Source organism: Salvelinus alpinus, chromosome 11 (genome assembly GCF_045679555.1).
Source record: "Salvelinus alpinus chromosome 11, SLU_Salpinus.1, whole genome shotgun sequence".
In the NCBI taxonomy this organism is placed as follows: Eukaryota; Metazoa; Chordata; class Actinopteri; order Salmoniformes; family Salmonidae; genus Salvelinus; species Salvelinus alpinus.
Window position 1 is genome coordinate 22,972,632 of NC_092096.1, and position 18,801 is coordinate 22,991,432.

At 46.8% G+C, this 18,801-nt stretch overlaps 1 protein-coding gene across 1 annotated transcript in view; it reads right to left on the reverse strand.

Moving 5' to 3' along the window:
• The window catches only part of plxna4 (plexin A4), a 559,926-nt gene that overhangs the window by 18,032 nt on the left and 523,093 nt on the right, over positions 1-18,801 (reverse strand). The window contains exons 27-29 of the mRNA XM_071332139.1: positions 14,035-14,134; positions 9,798-9,988; positions 2,906-3,075 (exon numbers count right to left, since the gene is read on the reverse strand). Coding sequence (XP_071188240.1) covers positions 2,906-3,075; positions 9,798-9,988; positions 14,035-14,134 — 461 coding nt within the window. The remainder of the gene's footprint in view (positions 1-2,905; positions 3,076-9,797; positions 9,989-14,034; positions 14,135-18,801) is intronic.

The following is an 18,801-nucleotide window of genomic DNA, read 5'->3' on the forward strand; positions in this document are numbered from 1 at the left end:
GGACATGGTGCTCTGAGCTGGCTGGGTGTATTTAATAATCTGGTTTGAAGGATATGTCATCACTGCTTGGTGTAGAACAGGGGACATGGTGCTCTGAGCTGGCTGGGTGTATTTAATAATCTGGTTTGAAGGATATGTCATCACTGCTTGGTGTAGAACAGGGGACATGGTGCTCTGAGCTGGCGGGTGTATTTAATAATCTGGTTTGAAGGATATGTCATCACTGCTTGGTGTAGAACAGGGGACATGGTGCTCTGAGCTGGCGGGTGTATTTAATAATCTGGTTTGAAGGATATGTCATCACTGCTTGGTGTAGAACAGGGGACATGGTGCTCTGAGCTGGCTGGGTGTATTTAATAATCTGGTTTGAAGGATATGTCACCACTGCTTGGTGTAGAACAGGGGACATGGTGCTCTGAGCTGGCTGGGTGTATTTAATAATCTGGTTTGAAGGATATGTCATCACTGCTTGGTGTAGAACAGGGGACATGGTGCTCTGAGCTGGCTGGGTGTATTTAATAATCTGGTTAGAAGGATATGTCATCACTGCTTGGTGTAGAACAGGGGACATGGTGCTCTGAGCTGGCTGGGTGTATTTAATAATCTGGTTTGAACGATATGTCATCACTGCTTGGTGTAGAACAGGGGACATGGTGCTCTGAGCTGGCTGGGTGTATTTAATAATCTGGTTTGAAGGATATGTCATCACTGCTTGGTGTAGAACAGGGGACATGGTGCTCTGAGCTGGCTGGGTGTATTTAATAATCTGGTTTGAAGGATATGTCATCACTGCTTGGTGTAGAACAGGGGACATGGTGCTCTGAGCTGGCTGGGTGTATTTAATAATCTGGTTAGAAGGATATGTCATCACTGCTTGGTGTAGAACAGGGGACATGGTGCTCTGAGCTGGCTGGGTGTATTTAATAATCTGGTTTGAAGGATATGTCATCACTGCTTGGTGTAGAACAGGGGACATGGTGCTCTGAGCTGGCTGGGTGTATTTAATAATCTGGTTTGAAGGATATGTCATCACTGCTTGGTGTAGAACAGGGGACATGGTGCTCTGAGCTGGCTGGGTGTATTTAATAATCTAGTTTGAATGATATGTGACCACTGCTTGGTGTAGAACAGGGGACATGGTGCTCTGAGCTGGCTGGGTGTATTTACTAATCTGGTTTGAAGGATATGTCATCACTGCTTGGTGTAGAACAGGGGACATGGTGCTCTGAGCTGGCTGGGTGTATTTAATAATCTGGTTTGAAGGATATGTCACCACTGCTTGGTATAGAACAGGGGACATGGTGCTCTGAGCTGGCTGGGTGTATTTAATAATCTGGTTTGAACGATATGTCATCACTGCTTGGTGTAGAACAGGGGACATGGTGCTCTGAGCTGGCTGGGTGTATTTAATGGGCTGTGTGATGATGACTGGACCTGTTGTAGTATCACTCTGAATGGATCAGTGTTTTGTTCTAACAGAATGCAGTCTTTAGTGACACTCAGAGGTGGATACACATGTACACACAGACAGAAAGACAGACAGACACGCACATACGCCTGCACGTGCGCACACACATTAACGCACAGTCACGCACACACACATTTTCTCACGCACACACACACACACACACACACACACACACACACACACACACACACACACACACACACACACACACACACACACACACACACACACACACACACACACACACACACACACACACACACACACACACACACACACACACACACACACACACACAAACAAACAAGCAGAAAGCCCCCCATGCAGAGAGAGGACCTGGATCTCCCTGACAGTGGAATCAGCAGTAGTCACTAAGCGTTACCAGTGTCTTATGATAAATGACTGTTTAACGTTTCCCCTCTTGCGAGAGTGATTCCATTAATGTCTATTGTAAGAGCGACCTACAGAGCTCTTGGAAAACACTTAACACGCTCTTTTGCAAATGGTGCAATAACGCAGACACTGGGAAGGATACAAATTAGGACCATGAAGTAAATAGTCTCTCTTTCCCCCTCTCTCTCCACTCTTCTCCGGCCGACTGCCCCACAAATCAATTCCCAGCCCCATGGTCCTTTGGGCCGGAGCTGAGTGATGCATGATGGGACCATGGCGAAGGCCAGGGGCTAATGAGTTATTAGCGTGGTGTTTAACTCCCACTGAGTCCATTTCCTCTTCTCCTCCACCCCCTCCTCTCCTCCTCTCTTCCTCATTCTAATCCACTCCAGGTTATTTAACCCTGCCACCCCTTCAGGAGGGGGACACGGGTCTAAATTAATCAGAGGATATTCATTTGGAGTCCACTTCCTTCACCTAGCCTCCCCTGGTTTCCTCGCCCTGGCGACTACGGGCGGCTCGGTCCCGGTCGGTAACCATGGTAATGTCAGAGCCGGCTGCCCTGATTGGTTGCCTGTGGGATTAGCTCTTCGCCATTGGATTTAATGAAGATTGTTCACACACTCCATGGTTCATTCCATAGGCATGGAGGTGGTGGTGGAGCGGGGAGACATATTTAGGGCAGTGCCAACTTCTCTCTGATAAACTTCCGTGTGTGTGTGTGTGTGTATACACAAGAGTGTACATGTGTCTGTGTTTCTACCCATGTATGTGTGTGTATCTGACTACCTATGTGTGTGTGTGTGTGTGTGTGTGTGTGTGTGTGTGTGTGTGTGTGTGTGTGTGTGTGTGTGTGTGTGTGTGTGTGTGTGTGTGTGTGTGTGTGTGTGTGTGTGTGTGTGTGTGTGTGTGTGTGTGTGTGTGTGTGTGTGTGTGTGTGTGTGTGTGTGTGTTGGGAGGTTGCCGTACACTTCCAATGTTAACCTGTTTTAGCACAGTACACAGTAAAACAACAGGAAAGGCCAGATGTCTCCAGTGTCTCACCAGTTGCTTTTCCATGTGTGTCTGACATGCGGGTCATGGATGCTGTGCTTGTCAGCCTGCTCATCCAGGAAGTCAAACATGTACTTGATGGCCAGGGGCAGGGCGCTGCCTCGGTGGGCCGTGCTGAAGATGGTCTCAAACAGGTCGTCCACAAACTTCTGTAAAGTGCCCTGTGGAAGCAGAGAGATCAGCAGTGAGCGACAGACAACACACACAGAGACAGAGAGAATGGCGACAGGTGTCTGCAACACTGGTATCAGACACATCGGTATCAGACACATCGGTATCAGACACATCAGGAACACTTTACTTGAAACCCAGTGTCATAACACGTCATGACACAGTCATAACCATGGCATAATAGCTGACATAACTTGTCATAACCTGTCATAATATGGTTATAACACTGTCAAGACCAATATATTTACACCTGTTGTGACATATATTGCGTTATTTTATGGCTGGTTATAACACCTACATAAGAGTGTCAAAACCCACATTTATTCAAATTAGTTTTTTCCCTGCCAAGAAGTTTTAAAGTTTGTTTCTTAAATCCTTTGTTGTTATGATGAACAAAAGATGACTGTAAAGAATTCATTACATTTTAAATAACTTGTAGAAAATACACTTTATGACACTGTGACCATCCTGTGTCACTTTACTTGGACTAAGAAAATACACTTTGACACTGTCAAGAAGCATTATGACCATCATAATCATATACGCCAGATAGGCCTGTCACGCACATGCCCTTATATCAGTCATCTGTCAAAAAGAGGGTGTCTTGTCCTGCTTCTGCTCTTGCATTCATCCCAGTCATCAGAAACAGAGTATTGGGGTAAGTGCATGTCTGACATCAATTTGTGTGCAATTACAATTATAATTTAATATGGTCAATAAAAATTTAAAAAAGACTTAAGCTCTGATGTAATGGAATGTTTTTCCTTGTGTGGTATGTTTTGTGGGTTTTGACACTCTTATGTAGGTGTCATAACCAGCCATAAAATAACACTATATACATCACAACAGGTCAACATATGTCATGAGTGTTATGACCATATTATAACAGGTTATGACACGTTACGTCAGATATTATGACATGGTTATGACCGTGTCATAACGGGTCCTGACGCTGCGTGTCAAGTAAAGTGTTTACTACATTCCATCCATTATTATGAGCCATCCTCCCCTCACCATTCTCTGGTGGTGTGTGCATCTGACTGAGAGTGTGTTTTATCCTGTGTATCTGATGGTGTTTCCTGATGTGTTTTCTCTCCATCTCCCCCCTCTCTCTCTCCCCCTCTCTCTCTCTCTCTCTCTCTCCCCCTCTCTCTCTCCAGCTCTCCCTGGTCCTAAATCTCTGGGCTTTGATGGGAAATTGTTTTTTCACAGTTCACTTTTAATAATATCTGGGAACAGGAGGCACATCTCCTAAGCCTCTTTGTGTGGAGGGATTAGCTCACACACTGCACCATTGACCCTAATTTGATTTAATGTTCTCGTCTTTAAGGAGGAGAGAAGAGAGAGAACGAGATAGGTAGAAAGAGAAAATCTAATCCACTTGTAACGAATGAGCTGATAGAATGCGAGGGGGAGAAGAGAAGAGAGGACAGAATGAAAAAAGCGACAGTGAGGGAAGCCTATCTGGAAAGAGCCACAAGCGCGCAGTGTGTCGGATGAGGTGTGCACAAGCGGCAAATAAAAATCCCAATTTGGGTGGAGCGGTGACTGAGTCAGAGAGAAGAGAGGGAGGGGGGAGTGAGAGGAGAATCCAGTTAGCTGACAATCACAGCCGTGATTCTACCATGTCCCACATTTCTGACAGCTTATCATTTGCCTATGAAGATGAAAATATAAATTTCTTCCTCAAACCCTGTGTACTCGTGGGGACAGTTTAGTGGCAGGGAGGCTGTTATACATGTAGTGTGTGTGTGTGTGTGTGTGTGTGTTATACGTGTGTGTGTGTGTGTGTGAGTGTGAGTAAGGAATCTCACAGACAGACAACTTCATCATGATATTCCTTCATCTGTCCCCTGAGAGCACAAGCTGCCATTACAGCCCACTGAAAACACACACACACACACACACACACACACACACACACACACACACACACACACACACACACACACACACACACACACACACACACACACACACACACACACACACACACACACACACACACACACACACGGAAACTAAAACCTAGCCCATCATTACACTGTACTTTAAATGTGTAATCTAGAATCTAGCCTCACAGACAGACAGTGTTGCCTGCATCAGAACTACCCTGTCATTTAGGATGAGGACAGACAGTGCTTCCTGCATCAGAACTACCCTGTCGTTTAGGATGAGGACAGACAGTGTTGCCTGCATCAGAACTACCCTGTCATTTAGGATGAGGACAGACAGTGTTGCCTGCATCAGAACTACCCTGTCATTTAGGATGAGGACAGACAGTGTTGCCTGCATCAGATCTACCCTGTCGTTTAGGATGAGGACAGACAGTGTTGCCTGCATCAGAACTACCCTGTCACTTAGGATGAGGACAGACAGTGTTGCCTGCATCAGAACTACCCTGTCATTTAGGATGACAGACAGACAGTGCTGCCTGCATCAGAACTACCCTGTCATTTAGGATGAGGACAGACAGTGTTGCCTGCATCAGAACTACCCTGTCGTTTAGGATGAGGACAGACAGTGTTGCCTGCATCAGAACTACCCTGTCATTTAGGATGAGGACAGACAGTGTTGCCTGCATCAGAACTACCCTGTCATTTAGGATGAGGACAGACAGTGTTGCCTGCATCAGAACTACCCTGTCATTTAGGATGAGGACAGACAGTGCTGCCTGCATCAGAACTACCCTGTAATTTAGGATGAGGACAGACAGTGTTGCCTGCATCAAAACTACCCTGTCGTTTAGGATGACAGACAGTGTTGCCTGCATCAGAACTACCCTGTAATTTAGGATGAGGACACACAGTGTTGCCTGCATCAGAACTACCCTGTAATTTAGGATGAGGACAGACAGTGCTGCCTGCATCAAAACTACCCTGTCATTTAGGATGAGGACATACAGTGTTGCCTGCATCAGAACTACCCTGTAATTTAGGATGAGGACAGACAGTGTTGCCTGCATCAAAACTACCCTGTCGTTTAGGATGACAGACAGTGTTGCCTGCATCAGAACTACCCTGTCATTTAGGATGAGGACAGACAGTGTAGCCTGCATCAGAACTACCCTGTCATTTAGGATGAGGACAGACAGTGTTGCCTGCATCAGAACTACCCTGTCATTTAGGATGAGGACAGACAGTGTTGCCTGCATCAGAACTACCCTGTCATTTAGGATGACAGACAGACAGTGCTGCCTGCATCAGAACTACCCTGTCATTTAGGATGAGGAAGGACAGTGTAGCCTGCATCAGAACTACCCTGTCGTTTAGGATGAGGACAGACAGTGTTGCCTGCATCAGAACTACCCTGTCATTTAGGATGAGGACAGACAGTGTTGCCTGCATCAGAACTACCCTGTCATTTAGGATGAGGACAGACAGTGTTGCCTGCATCAGAACTACCCTGTCATTTAGGATGAGGACAGACAGTGCTGCCTGCATCAGAACTACCCTGTAATTTAGGATGAGGACAGACAGTGTTGCCTGCATCAAAACTACCCTGTCGTTTAGGATGACAGACAGTGTTGCCTGCATCAGAACTACCCTGTAATTTAGGATGAGGACACACAGTGTTGCCTGCATCAGAACTACCCTGTAATTTAGGATGAGGACAGACAGTGCTGCCTGCATCAAAACTACCCTGTCATTTAGGATGAGGACATACAGTGTTGCCTGCATCAGAACTACCCTGTAATTTAGGATGAGGACAGACAGTGTTGCCTGCATCAAAACTACCCTGTCGTTTAGGATGACAGACAGTGTTGCCTGCATCAGAACTACCCTGTCATTTAGGATGAGGACAGACAGTGTAGCCTGCATCAGAACTACCCTGTCATTTAGGATGAGGACAGACAGTGTTGCCTGCATCAGAACTACCCTGTCATTTAGGATGAGGACAGACAGTGCTGCCTGCATCAGAACTACCCTGTCGTTTAGGATGAGAACAGACAGTGCTGCCTGCATCAGAACTACCCTGTCATTTAGGATGAGGACAGACAGTGCTGCTTGCATCAGAACTACCCTGTCGTTTAGGATGAGGACAGCCAGTGCTGCCTGCATCAGAACTACCCTGTCATTTAGGATGAGGACAGACAGTGCTGCCTGCATCAGAACTACCCTGTCATTTAGGATGAGGACAGACAGTGCTGCCTGCATCAGAACTACCCTGTCGTTTAGGATGAGGACAGACAGTGCTGCCTGCATCAGAACTACCCTGTCATTTAGGATGAGGACAGACAGTGTAGCCTGCATCAGAACTACCCTGTCATTTAGGATGAGGACAGACAGTGCTGCCTGCATCAGAACTACCCTGTCATTTAGGATGAGGACAGACAGTGCTGCCTGCATCAGAACTACCCTGTCATTTAGGATGAGGACAGACAGTGCTGCCTGCATCAGATCTACCCTGTCATTTAGGATGAGGACAGACAGTGCTGCCTGCATCAGAACTACCCTGTCATTTAGGATGAGGACAGACAGTGCTACCTGTATCAGAACTACCCTGTCATTTAGGATGAGGACAGACAGTGCTGCCTGCATCAGATCTACCCTGTCATTTAGGATGAGGACAGACAGTGTTGCCTGCATCAGAACTACACTGTCGTTTAGGATGAGGACAGACAGTGTTGCCTGCATCAGAACTACCCTGTCATTTAGGATGAGGACAGACAGTGTTGCCTGTATCAGAACTACCCTGTCGTTTAGGATGAGGACAGACAGTGCTGCCTGCATCAGAACTACCCTGTCATTTAGGATGAGGACAGACAGTGTTGCCTGTATCAGATCTACCCTGTCATTTAGGATGAGGACAGACAGTGTTGCCTGTATCAGAACTACCCTGTCATTTAGGATGAGGACAGACAGTGTTGCCTGTATCAGAACTACCCTGTCATTTAGGATGAGGACAGACAGTGTTGCCTGTATCAGAACTACCCTGTCATTTAGGATGAGTGGAAAGAAAACAAAACAGCAAAGACTGAGTGGGTGAAGGGGTGCTGGTGTTGTCACAAACAGAGAGCGAGAAAGAGAGAGAGAGGAAAAGAGGAATAGAGAACGCAATCAAGAAATAAGCCCTTTGCCCCCCCATCAGAGTGACACTGATGGACCAAAAATGGGGGACGTCAGCGCCGGGCCGACCGACGGTATTTACTGGTGAGGTGAAAGTCAAACGCAGTCAATTACAGGGCTGTCGGCCCAGTCATACCTCAACAAGAGAGATGGACCCCAAGATAAACCGATTACTTCACAAAAACACTCCATCTGTAAAGATGACATGCCGTCTCTGCATCACATTCCCCCCTGACCAGGGTCATCACAGGTAAATAGAGCATTGCTCAGTGTGTGTGTGTGTGTGTGTGTTATGTAGGTGTGTGTGTGTGTGACTGACTGTTTTTGTCTGTCTAAGCGTGTTAGACTGTGGCTCTGGTACATGTGCTTCATAGCGAGAGCGTTTGCCATATTCATTACACAGCTCCACAGTGACTGCTCGCTGGCAATCACAACACACGCCAGAGAAATGACAGACAACACTCTCTCTCCATAACTCTGTTGCCTCCTCAGCCATCTCTGCCAACAACTCTGTTGATGAGTGTGTGTGTGAATCCTGCCACTAAGCACTCCCATTATAGAACCAGAAAACCAGGCAGAGTGTCTGTCTGAACCACTACACAAAGACCATTGAATGGTCACAAATTACAACACCACCAACACCACCAACACGACCAACACCACCACCACCACCACCACCACCAACACCACCAACACCACACTACAGGATCGTGCCTTCTTCCCTCTCGCCCTCCCTCCCTCTCTCTTTCGCTTTCCCTCTCTCTTTCTCTCTCCCTCCCTCCCTCTCTCCTTCCCTCTCCCCCTCTCTCATTCTCTCTTTCCCTCTCTCTTTCTCTCTCACTCTCCCTCCCTCCCTCTCTCCTCCCTCCCTCCCTCCCTCCCTCCCTCCCTCCCTCCCTCCCTCCCTCCCTCTCTCATTCTCTCTTTCCCTCTCTCATTCTCTCTCACTCTCCCTCCCTCCATCCCTCTCTCCTTCCCTCTCCCCCTCTCTCATTCGCTCTTTCCCTCTCTCATTCTCTCTCACTCTCCCTCCCTCCCTCTCTCCCTCTCTCATTCTCTCTTTCCCTCTCTCATTCTCTTTCACTCTCCCTCCCTCCATCCCTCTCTCCTTCCCTCTCCCCCTCTCTCATTCTCTCTTTCCCTCTCTCATTCTCTCTCACTCTCCCTCCCTCCCTCTCCCCCTCTCTCATTCTCTCTTTCCCTCTCTCATTCTCTCTCACTCTCTGGAAGAAAGCATGTGTGATGTAAAGGAGGTGCATCATTAGCAAGTGGATTGGTAATTCCCCATTGAGCAGTGGGATCAAAGTCACGATTCCCTCCAAACCAAATGAACTGATTTTCTGAGGGGCAATAGCGCCCTGGCATGCTCAAAGAGACTCATTTTACGGCTATTTCCATTTCTGTTTTTCACCAGATAACATCTCTGTCTACAGAAAAACCCTTTACAGGTTGTACCTTTGTGTGTCACCACTATCATTAGATATGCTGCTGAGGTGTGAAAGACACAATATACATCTACATATTTTCACTTAGGTCTCAGAGCCTACAGGGGATGAGGAATAATATTATATTTGAATAATATTCCTCACCTGAAATGACTTCCTCTAGTCTAGGTGTGTGTGTGCGTTGGTGTGATAACTGACCTTGGTGGCCAGCAGCCTGGTCAGGTATATCTCAGAGACCATCTTGGAGCCGCGGTCTCCCTCCTTCTGGTCCCCGTGTTCGTGGTTCTTCACCAGGTGCCACACCTTGACCCCGCTCTCCAGGTCGGGCGTGATCATGGGCGTGCGCGAGCGCAGGCTGTCGGGGCTCCCCGTGTACTTGATCATGTTCTCTGTGGAACGTAAAGAACAACATCAGGATATGACACAGAGATGAAGCAGAAACCAACGGACATACTGTAGCAGACTATGGAAATATAACATGATCAACACAGACACAATATAGACGTTGTAGCCGCGGGAAGATGTTTGGGGGTGGGGGTGCTGCGTTTCTTTCACCAAACGTGGTGGCAAAAAAGAAAATAACATCTTGGTGAAATATTGTTTGAGGTCTGCGTTACAGACGGCTATATCGGTCTGCTAATACAGGAGTTTTTAATTAGTTTGTATTATTAGGAGGTGTTACAGCACCCTCAGCCTCCCTACTTCCCGCGGATATGGTGCAGAGTATAGAGAGACAACACACCTAACAGAGGGGATGTGTAAAGAAAACATCTGAGCCAGCACAGTACTGTTCAGGTCGCCACGATCGAGTGAAAATGGTCAGAGACGACAACATAGACAAAACACAAAAAAGACAGACGCAACACAAACCAAAGACAGACAAAACAAAATACAGGGGGGTCAAGCCAAACTACACAGTTATTCTAAAGGATACTACACAGGTATTCTAAAGGATACTACACAGGTATTCTAAAGGATACTACACAGGTGTTCTAAAGGATACTACACATGTATTCTAAAGGATACTACACAGTTATTCTAAAGGATACTACCCAGGTATTCTAAAGGATACTACACCGGTATTCTAAAGGATACTACACCGGTATTCTAAAGGATACTACACAGGTATTCTAAAGGATACTACACCGGTATTCTAAAGGATACTACACACGTATTCTAAAGGATACTACACAGGTATTCTAAAGGATACTACACAAGTATTCTAAAGGATACAAAGTCAAATAAGTCAAAGCTCCAGTAGTTTGTCTGGGTTCAGTTAGAAGCTTCAATCTACCGATCCTTTGAGATTGGACATTACAACTTTTACAACAGCATGCGCGTGGTTCATTTTTCATGCCATCTTTTTCTCTTGGGAGGTAGAAATCGCCTCTGCACAACTCACGGACACAAAATCCAACAGGTGTATGGCGAGATGAAATATTCATATGCCCTCCCCATTTGACGAGAGTGGCGATGACATTTAAAAACACTCCGGCTCGATGAATGTTTACACAGTGTGAAAATAATTGATCAGTAGGACTGTTGGTCGAGGGAGAGGACGGGGAAATAAAGAATTGATCAGTAGGACTGTTGGTCGAGGGAGAGGACGGTGAAATAAAGAATTGATCAGTAGGACTGTTGGTCGAGGGAGAGGACGGGGAAATAAAGAATTGATCAGTAGGACTGTTGGTAGAGGGAGAGGACGGGGAAATAAAGTGTGTTTTTGCCAAGGCAGATGCTGCAGAAATCAATTTGTCCTTCCAGAGAGAAACGCAGGAAGAGTGAATGATGGAGGGAGAGAGGAAGAGAGGAGAGGAGAGGAGAGGGAGGGGTCAAGTACTAGAGAGAGAAAGCAGGTAAAGTGTGTGTGTGTGTGTGTGTGTGTGTGTGTGTGTGTGTGTGTGTGTGTGTGTGTGTGTGTGTGTGTGTGTGTGTGTGTGTGTGTGTGTGTGTGTGTGTGTGTGTGTGTGTGTGTGCGTATTGACTCATGGAACTTGACTGATTTGGATTGATTGGAGTGCGTGTGCGTGTGCGTGAGTGTGCGTGTGTGTGTGTGTGTGTGTGTGTGTGTGTGTGTGTGTGTGCGTGCGCGTGCGTGCGTGCGTGCGTGCGTGCGTGCGTGCGTGCGTGCGTGCGTGCGTGTGTGTGTGTATTGACTCATGGAACTTGACTGATTTGGATTGATTGGAGTGCGTGTGCGTGTGCGTGTGTGTGTGTGTGTCATAATAAAGTGGTGGTTGTCTTCCAGAGTGTTATCGAGTGTGCTGGTGTAATAGGGCGTGATGACACGTTCGGTGGAGTAGAAGGAGTGCCTAGAAGGAGCGCTCCACACACACACACACACACACACACACACACACACACAGACACAGACACAGCACACACACACACACGCACGCACGCACGCACGCACGCACGCACGCACGCACACACACACACACACACACACACACACACACACACACACACACACACACACACACACACACACACACACACACACACACAGACACACACACACACACACACACAGACACACACACACACAGACACACACACAGTCCGTACTGAAATACTACCATACTGACATATCACACAGGAGTTTTGATTAAGAAAGGAAGCTGGCACCCTCTCTCTCTCTCTTTCGCTCCCTCTCTCTAAATCCCTTTCCTACGCACTTCATCTCACTCCATCACTTCCTGACTTCTCCTTCCATCCCTCTCTCCCCTACTTCCTCTTCATCTTTCTCCCTCCCTGTTCCTCTTCATCTTTCTCTTTACCCCTCTTCTTCTTCATCATCCCACCTTATTTCCTCCTGTCCACCTTCCTCATTTTCTCTCACTAACTTTCTCCTTCCCTCTCCCTCTCTCCTTTGGCTCCATTAGAATCATCCTCTCTTCTCCTCAGTGCTTCTCCATTGTGATCAGTCCAGTTCAAATCCCCCCCCCCCCCCCCCGTGTCTCAAGTGGCTCTGGCATCGTTTGAAGTCAATTCCCCAACTAAGTCAAGAGATGTGTGACATTCTGTCATCCTCCATCTCTCTCTCTATCTCCGTCCTGTTCCCTTTCTCTTTCTCTTTCACACTCACCCTCCTTTTTCTTTGGTCTAATTTGAGTGGAGGAACGGAGGCGAGGCGGTGAGATGGCGTATGGAGATGAGGTGCTAGCTGGCTAATAAAGCCGTAATTTGATGTGTCTGGAGTGTTTGAGTCCGGGCAGCGCTGCCTTTGATCAGGGTTTGATTTGATGGCTTCTTCTCAGGTTCAAGAGAACACAGGGCCAGACCAAGACAGTCACTGCTAGATGGGACACTGTCTGTCTGCATCCCAAATGGTACTCTATTCCCTATGTAGTTCACCATATTCCCCATAGGGCTCTGGTCCAAAGTAGTGCACTATATAGGGAGTAGGGTGCCATTTGGGACACGGTTTCTGTCTCCAGTCCCAGGGGGGAGGAAAGTGCAAACTGCAAATGCACTCCTTCTCTTCCCTCTCTTTGTTAGTCTGTTAAATTCCCTGCTCTCTAATCTTGTTATCCTGTCTCCTGGGCTCAGTTCTGTCCCTCTTCTCCTCTGGGGCTTTGTCACTATTACTAAGGTGTGACAGCACATAGTGGCTAATGTATGGAAGACTTTACTATGTGTTCAGGTATTGTTAACAGTGGCTAATGTATGGAAGACTTTACTATGTGTTCAGGTATTGTTAACAGTGGCTAATGTATGGAAGACTTTACTATGTGTTCAGGTATTGTTGACAGTGTCTAATGTATAGAAGACTTTACTATGTGTTCAGGTATTGTTAACAGTGGCTAATGTATGGAAGACTTTACTATGTGTTCAGGTATTGTTAACAGTGGCTAATGTATGGAAGACTTTACTATGTGTTCAGGTATTGTTAACAGTGGCTAATGTATGGAAGACTTTACTATGTGTTCAGGTATTGTTAACAGAGCCTTTACATCTGTTAGTGACATATGGAGCTCAGTTAGTTGGAGGGATGAACAGTGTGTGCAGGAGAAGTCTGTGTTGGTTTCTGTGGTGAAGGTTTAGAGGGAGAAGGTGCTGTTTAGCCACGTTTTTTAATTAAAATCCTGGCAATGGAGCTTGTGCATTCGCAACAGGGAATACCCAGTGTGTGTGTAGGTGTGAACGTCTGTGTGTGTGCTGATGTGTGTTTGTGTGTGCATGTGAGTGTGTGTGTGCTGACTGACTATGGATCCCACTCCGATGAGAAGGACACAGTTCTTCCTGTTTAACTCTCAGGCACACAGACTGCTGGGAGATGGAGGGGGGGGGGGGGGGGGGGGGGGGGGGCGTAATTGTTTTAGTTCCAGGAGGACACTCCTATCCAGCAGAGAAATCTGGAAATGTGCCGGAAATGTGCTCCTCTCTCTCTCACTCTCTCTCTCTCACACACACACTGTCACATTAGCCATACCGTATTTACTGGCTGAGGTTCTGGACACAGTTGAGTTGTTGACCGAGTTGTAGGCCGTCACCTGCTTGGGGACCAGGGCCATCACAGAGTTATCAGGCACCTGCAGAGAGCGGGAGAGAGAGAGAGAGAGAGAGAGAGAGAGAGAGAGAGGAGAGAGAGAGAGAGAGAGAGAGAGAGAGAGAGAGAGAGGAGCGGAGAGAGAGAGAGAGGAGGGGAGAGAGAGAGAGAGGAGGGGAGAGAGAGAGAGAGGGGAGAGAGAGAGAGAGAGAGGAGGGGAGAGAGAGAAAGGGGAGGGGAGAGAGAGAGAGAGGGGAGAGAGAGAGAGAGGAGGGGAGAGAGAGAGGAGGGGAGAGAGAGAGAGAGGAGGGGAGAGAGTGAGAGCGAGAGCGAGAGAGACGGAGAGAGAGAGACAGCGAGAGAGCGAGAGAAAGAGAGCGAGAGAGAGCAGAATGACTAATCACCATCCTCAATGAGTGCATTCTGATTCTGCCAAGTGCATTCTGAATACATAACAATCCCCAATGAAGAGAGATGTGGCTCTCAGCCACTAAACCCTGGATCACCATACAAATCACCATCCACACGTCATCATGTGTTTATCCTCCATCTATAACAGCTATGATTGGATGCTCAGGAAGCCTTTGTGATTAGCCTGTGTGATCTAATCAGCCCATACACATATGATTAGTGGTGGTGAACGGGGGTGATGTATATCACTATGTGTGAGATGATACGTCTCAGCCTCCCATTTCAATAATACGTGTGAGAGAGAGAGAATGACAGAGAAAGAGAGATGGGCTCCTACTTTTCAACACAACAGAAATTGATTCAATTAACACAACTGGGAGAGGGGCTGATCCCAGACGTGCACAAACACACGTACATGTACGCAAACACACACACTCTGCATAATTTCACCAGCGAGCCCCGCCGGCTGAGGCAGGGTTAATTGAAGAAGTGATCTCTTTAATAGAGTGGGAGGGGTGTGTATGGGGAATAGGGGTGCAGGGCTAAGGGTCTCAGGTGTGTGTTTGGGGTTCCATTATTACATCATAGCATTATTTCACCCGCTCCCCAATCCGCTCCTGGTGCATAATGTGTTAGTATTATGACAGGCGACACCCATGGGAGGGTTCAGGGAGATTCCACTGGGATCCAACTACCCCCCTCTAACTCTACAACATGGTCCCTAAGCAGTAATCCTACATGTTTACTAGTTAATATAATGGTGTGTGTGTGTTTGGGGTTGTAATATTGGGAGGGAGGAGGAGAGGTGGGATGTGAGACGACAGGTGGGTCTGGGTGGTTTAGGAAGAGGAGAAGAGAGACTGTTGCCCTCAGTAAACTGATGGGATGGCCTGATCATATATCAGAGCAATGCTCAGGGCTACAATGTGATTCTCCCTACTGTAAATAATATAATATAATATATACATATTTAATATATGCTATTTAGCAGATGCTTTATCCAAAGTGACTTACAGTACAGTGAGTGCATACAAACTTCTATTTTAGCAGAAAGGTCATACAAACTTCTATTTTAGCAGAATGGGCATACAAACTTCTATTTTAGCAGAAAGGGCATACAGACTTCTATTTTAGCAGAATGGGCATTGGAACTTCTATTTTAGCAGAAAGGGCATACAAACTTCTATTTTAGCAGAAAGGGCATTGAAACTTTAGTTTCAACCAAAAGAGAATGGGTTCTATGCTAACTGTACATAGGGGGGATAGAAATAGAATTAGAATAGTTCCTCTATATCTAGGAGGGTGAATGGGTCTGTGCTGTTTTCATAAGAACCCATTAGGATGACAGTTAGCAGAGTCTAATTCCATTCAGAGTGCGCTTTGATCCCATTCTATATTCCATATTTCTGTATTACATTATAACCATTATAACAAGACAGACGTGGGACTTCTGGAGGCTGTCAAGAGGGGAAATCTGTCTGACCAAAGTCGACAGTAATCAATGATATTCATGTTTTACTAGGTCACCAAGACATTCATAATATATAAGTGGGTAACCTCTTCCACTAACGATGGTGTTGTACCAAATCTACGTCATATAAACTGACCTGTTAGACCAAAAGTGAACAAATGACTGATGTAGACAGAAGATAATCGCCGCTAGGTAATACATCACAAAAATATAGCGTCATCTAATGTTAGTTTGGTAAAACGATGAGAGGAACGTTTTGGAGTGGGCTGACTGAGTGTGAATCTGCGGGATGTTTCCAGTCCCCCTCCTTTCCTCCTTACCTCCCTCTCTCCTCGCTCCCTCTCCTCCCTCCTCCCTCGCTCCCTCTAACAGGCTTTGAGTGTCTGAGTCTGTTTTCTTGTCAAGGAGAACGCACCCAGCCTTTCCCCTCCTTCCCCTCCCCAGCTGAAAACTGAATTAACTTCTGTCTTCATTATCTCATTCCGGTTTCCAATCAGGCTTCTAATCCATTCTACCTCGCTGTCTCGACCACCACACCCACGACATCCCACTCTCCGCCGTGACATTTAATTTAAGCGTCATGCGGCGGGCAGACCCCCCCCCCCCCGGAAAGCTCATTTGGAGGGCTGCTGGCTTAGGTGTCCACATTATTTACACCATAAGGAACAAGCGAACGTCACTCCGTTCCTATTTCCACCGGTCCATCATTCCGGCTCGCTGGAGGGACGGTTGCCAAGAAGGGAATGTACCAATCAGCAGGATTTGTCATAATGGGGTTGTCTGTCTGTCTGTCTGTCACTGTCTGTTCATGCGTGGCAGGTGTACATATGACTGGCTTGTCTGGTGTATGTCCAGGTGAAGGTTTGTGTGTGTGTTTGCATATTTAGGAAGTGTCATGTTGTCCATGTCTGGAATGGAGCTGGACATACTGTATGTGTGTGTTCTGAGCATGTGTGTCCACCTATGCTAATGCCTGTGTTCTAGTGTGTAAAACTCCCTATGAATGTGAAGACAGATGGACATCTGAGTGGAGCACATCAGATCTTAACTCCTCTCCTCTGCTCAGACAGAGAGTTGCCATGGCGTTACGACCGCCTGCCCTTTGTTGGTCATCTCCCTGCCTCTAATCCACACTCCCTCCCTCCCTCCCTCGGCTGATTACTTCTGGGGTGTCTAGTCAGTCAGGCCCTGATCCTCGGTAACGACCTGGATGTGCTCTGACAGGCCCAGTCTATTACAGGGGTCACAGGTCACGGGGTCAGAGCCAATAAGGCGGAGAGGAGGGAGAAAGCCATGACTACAAAAGCAATAGTCTCTCTACTGATCGTCATCACTGCTGGTTCTACAGGGGGATAGGAGCAATGATATAGTCGGGTGAGACAACTGCCCTTTTCTAAATGTTTTCTGAACGGTGTATAGAGGGTATTTTCAGTTCCTCTAATGAATGTGCTGTAGCTATAGAAATAGAATAAACAGAGTTCACTTCTTCGAAATGAACATTTTGTTTTTCTTGGACAACGCTGTTTTCTATTCTATACTATGATATTCTATTGTCTGAATGAAAGCTGTAATCCTACAATAGAAGATTCAAACACTAAAAACATTGTAACCAGGGTTGCAAAATTCCTGTAAATTTCCCCAAATTGCCTCAGTTTTCCAGAAATGCTGGTTGGAAGATTCTTGAAATTATGAGGGATTCCAGGAATCCTCCAACCTGGATTTCTGGGAAACCAGGGAATTTGGGGAAATTTACAGGAATTTTGCAACCCTGATTGTACTGTCTTAGGGTCCTGATCAACCCTGATTGTACTGTCTTAGGGTCCTGATCAACCCTGATTGTACTGTTTTAGGGTCCTGATCTACCCTGATTGTACTGTTTTAGGGTCCTGATCAACCCTGATTGTACTGTCTTAGGGTCCTGATCAACCCTGATTGTACTGTCTTAGGGTCCTGATCAACCCTGATTGTACTGTCTTAGGGTCCTGATCTACCCTGATTGTACTGTCTTAGGATCCTGATCAACCCTGATTGTACTGTCTTAGGGTCCTGATCAACCCTGATTGTACTGTCTTAGGGTCCTGATCAACCCTGATTGTACTGTCTTAGGGTCCTGATCAACCCTGATTGTACTGTCTTGGGGTCCTGATCAACCCTGATTGTACTGTCTTAGGGTCCTGATCAACCCTGATTGTACTGTCTTAGGGTCCTGATCAACCCTGATTGTACTGTCTTAGGGTCCTGATCAACCCTGATTGTACTGTCTTAGGGTCCTGATCAACCCTGATTGTACTGTCTTAGGGTCCTGATCAACCCTGATTGTACTGTCTTAGGGTCCTGATCTACCCTGATTGTACTGTCTTAGGGTCCTGATCTACCCTGAGTGTACTGTCTTAGGGTCCTGATCAACCCTGATTGTACTGTCTTAGGGTCCTGATCTACCCTGATTGTACTGTCTTAGGGTCCTGATCAACCCTGATTGTACTGTCTTAGGGTCCTGATCTACCCTGATTGTACTGTCTTAGGGTCCTGATCAACCCTGATTGTACTGTCTTAGGGTCCTGATCTACCCTGATTGTACTGTCTTAGGGTCCTGATCTACCCTGATTGTACTGTCTTAGGGTCCTGATCAACCCTGATTGTACTGTCTTAGGGTCCTGATCTACCCTGATTGTACTGTCTTAGGGTCCTGATCTACCCTGATTGTACTATCTTAGGGTCCTGATCAACCCTGATTGTACTGTCTTAGGGTCCTGATCTACCCTGATTGTACTGTCTAAGGGTCCTGATCAATCCTGATTGTACTGTCTTAGGGTCCTGATCTACCCTGA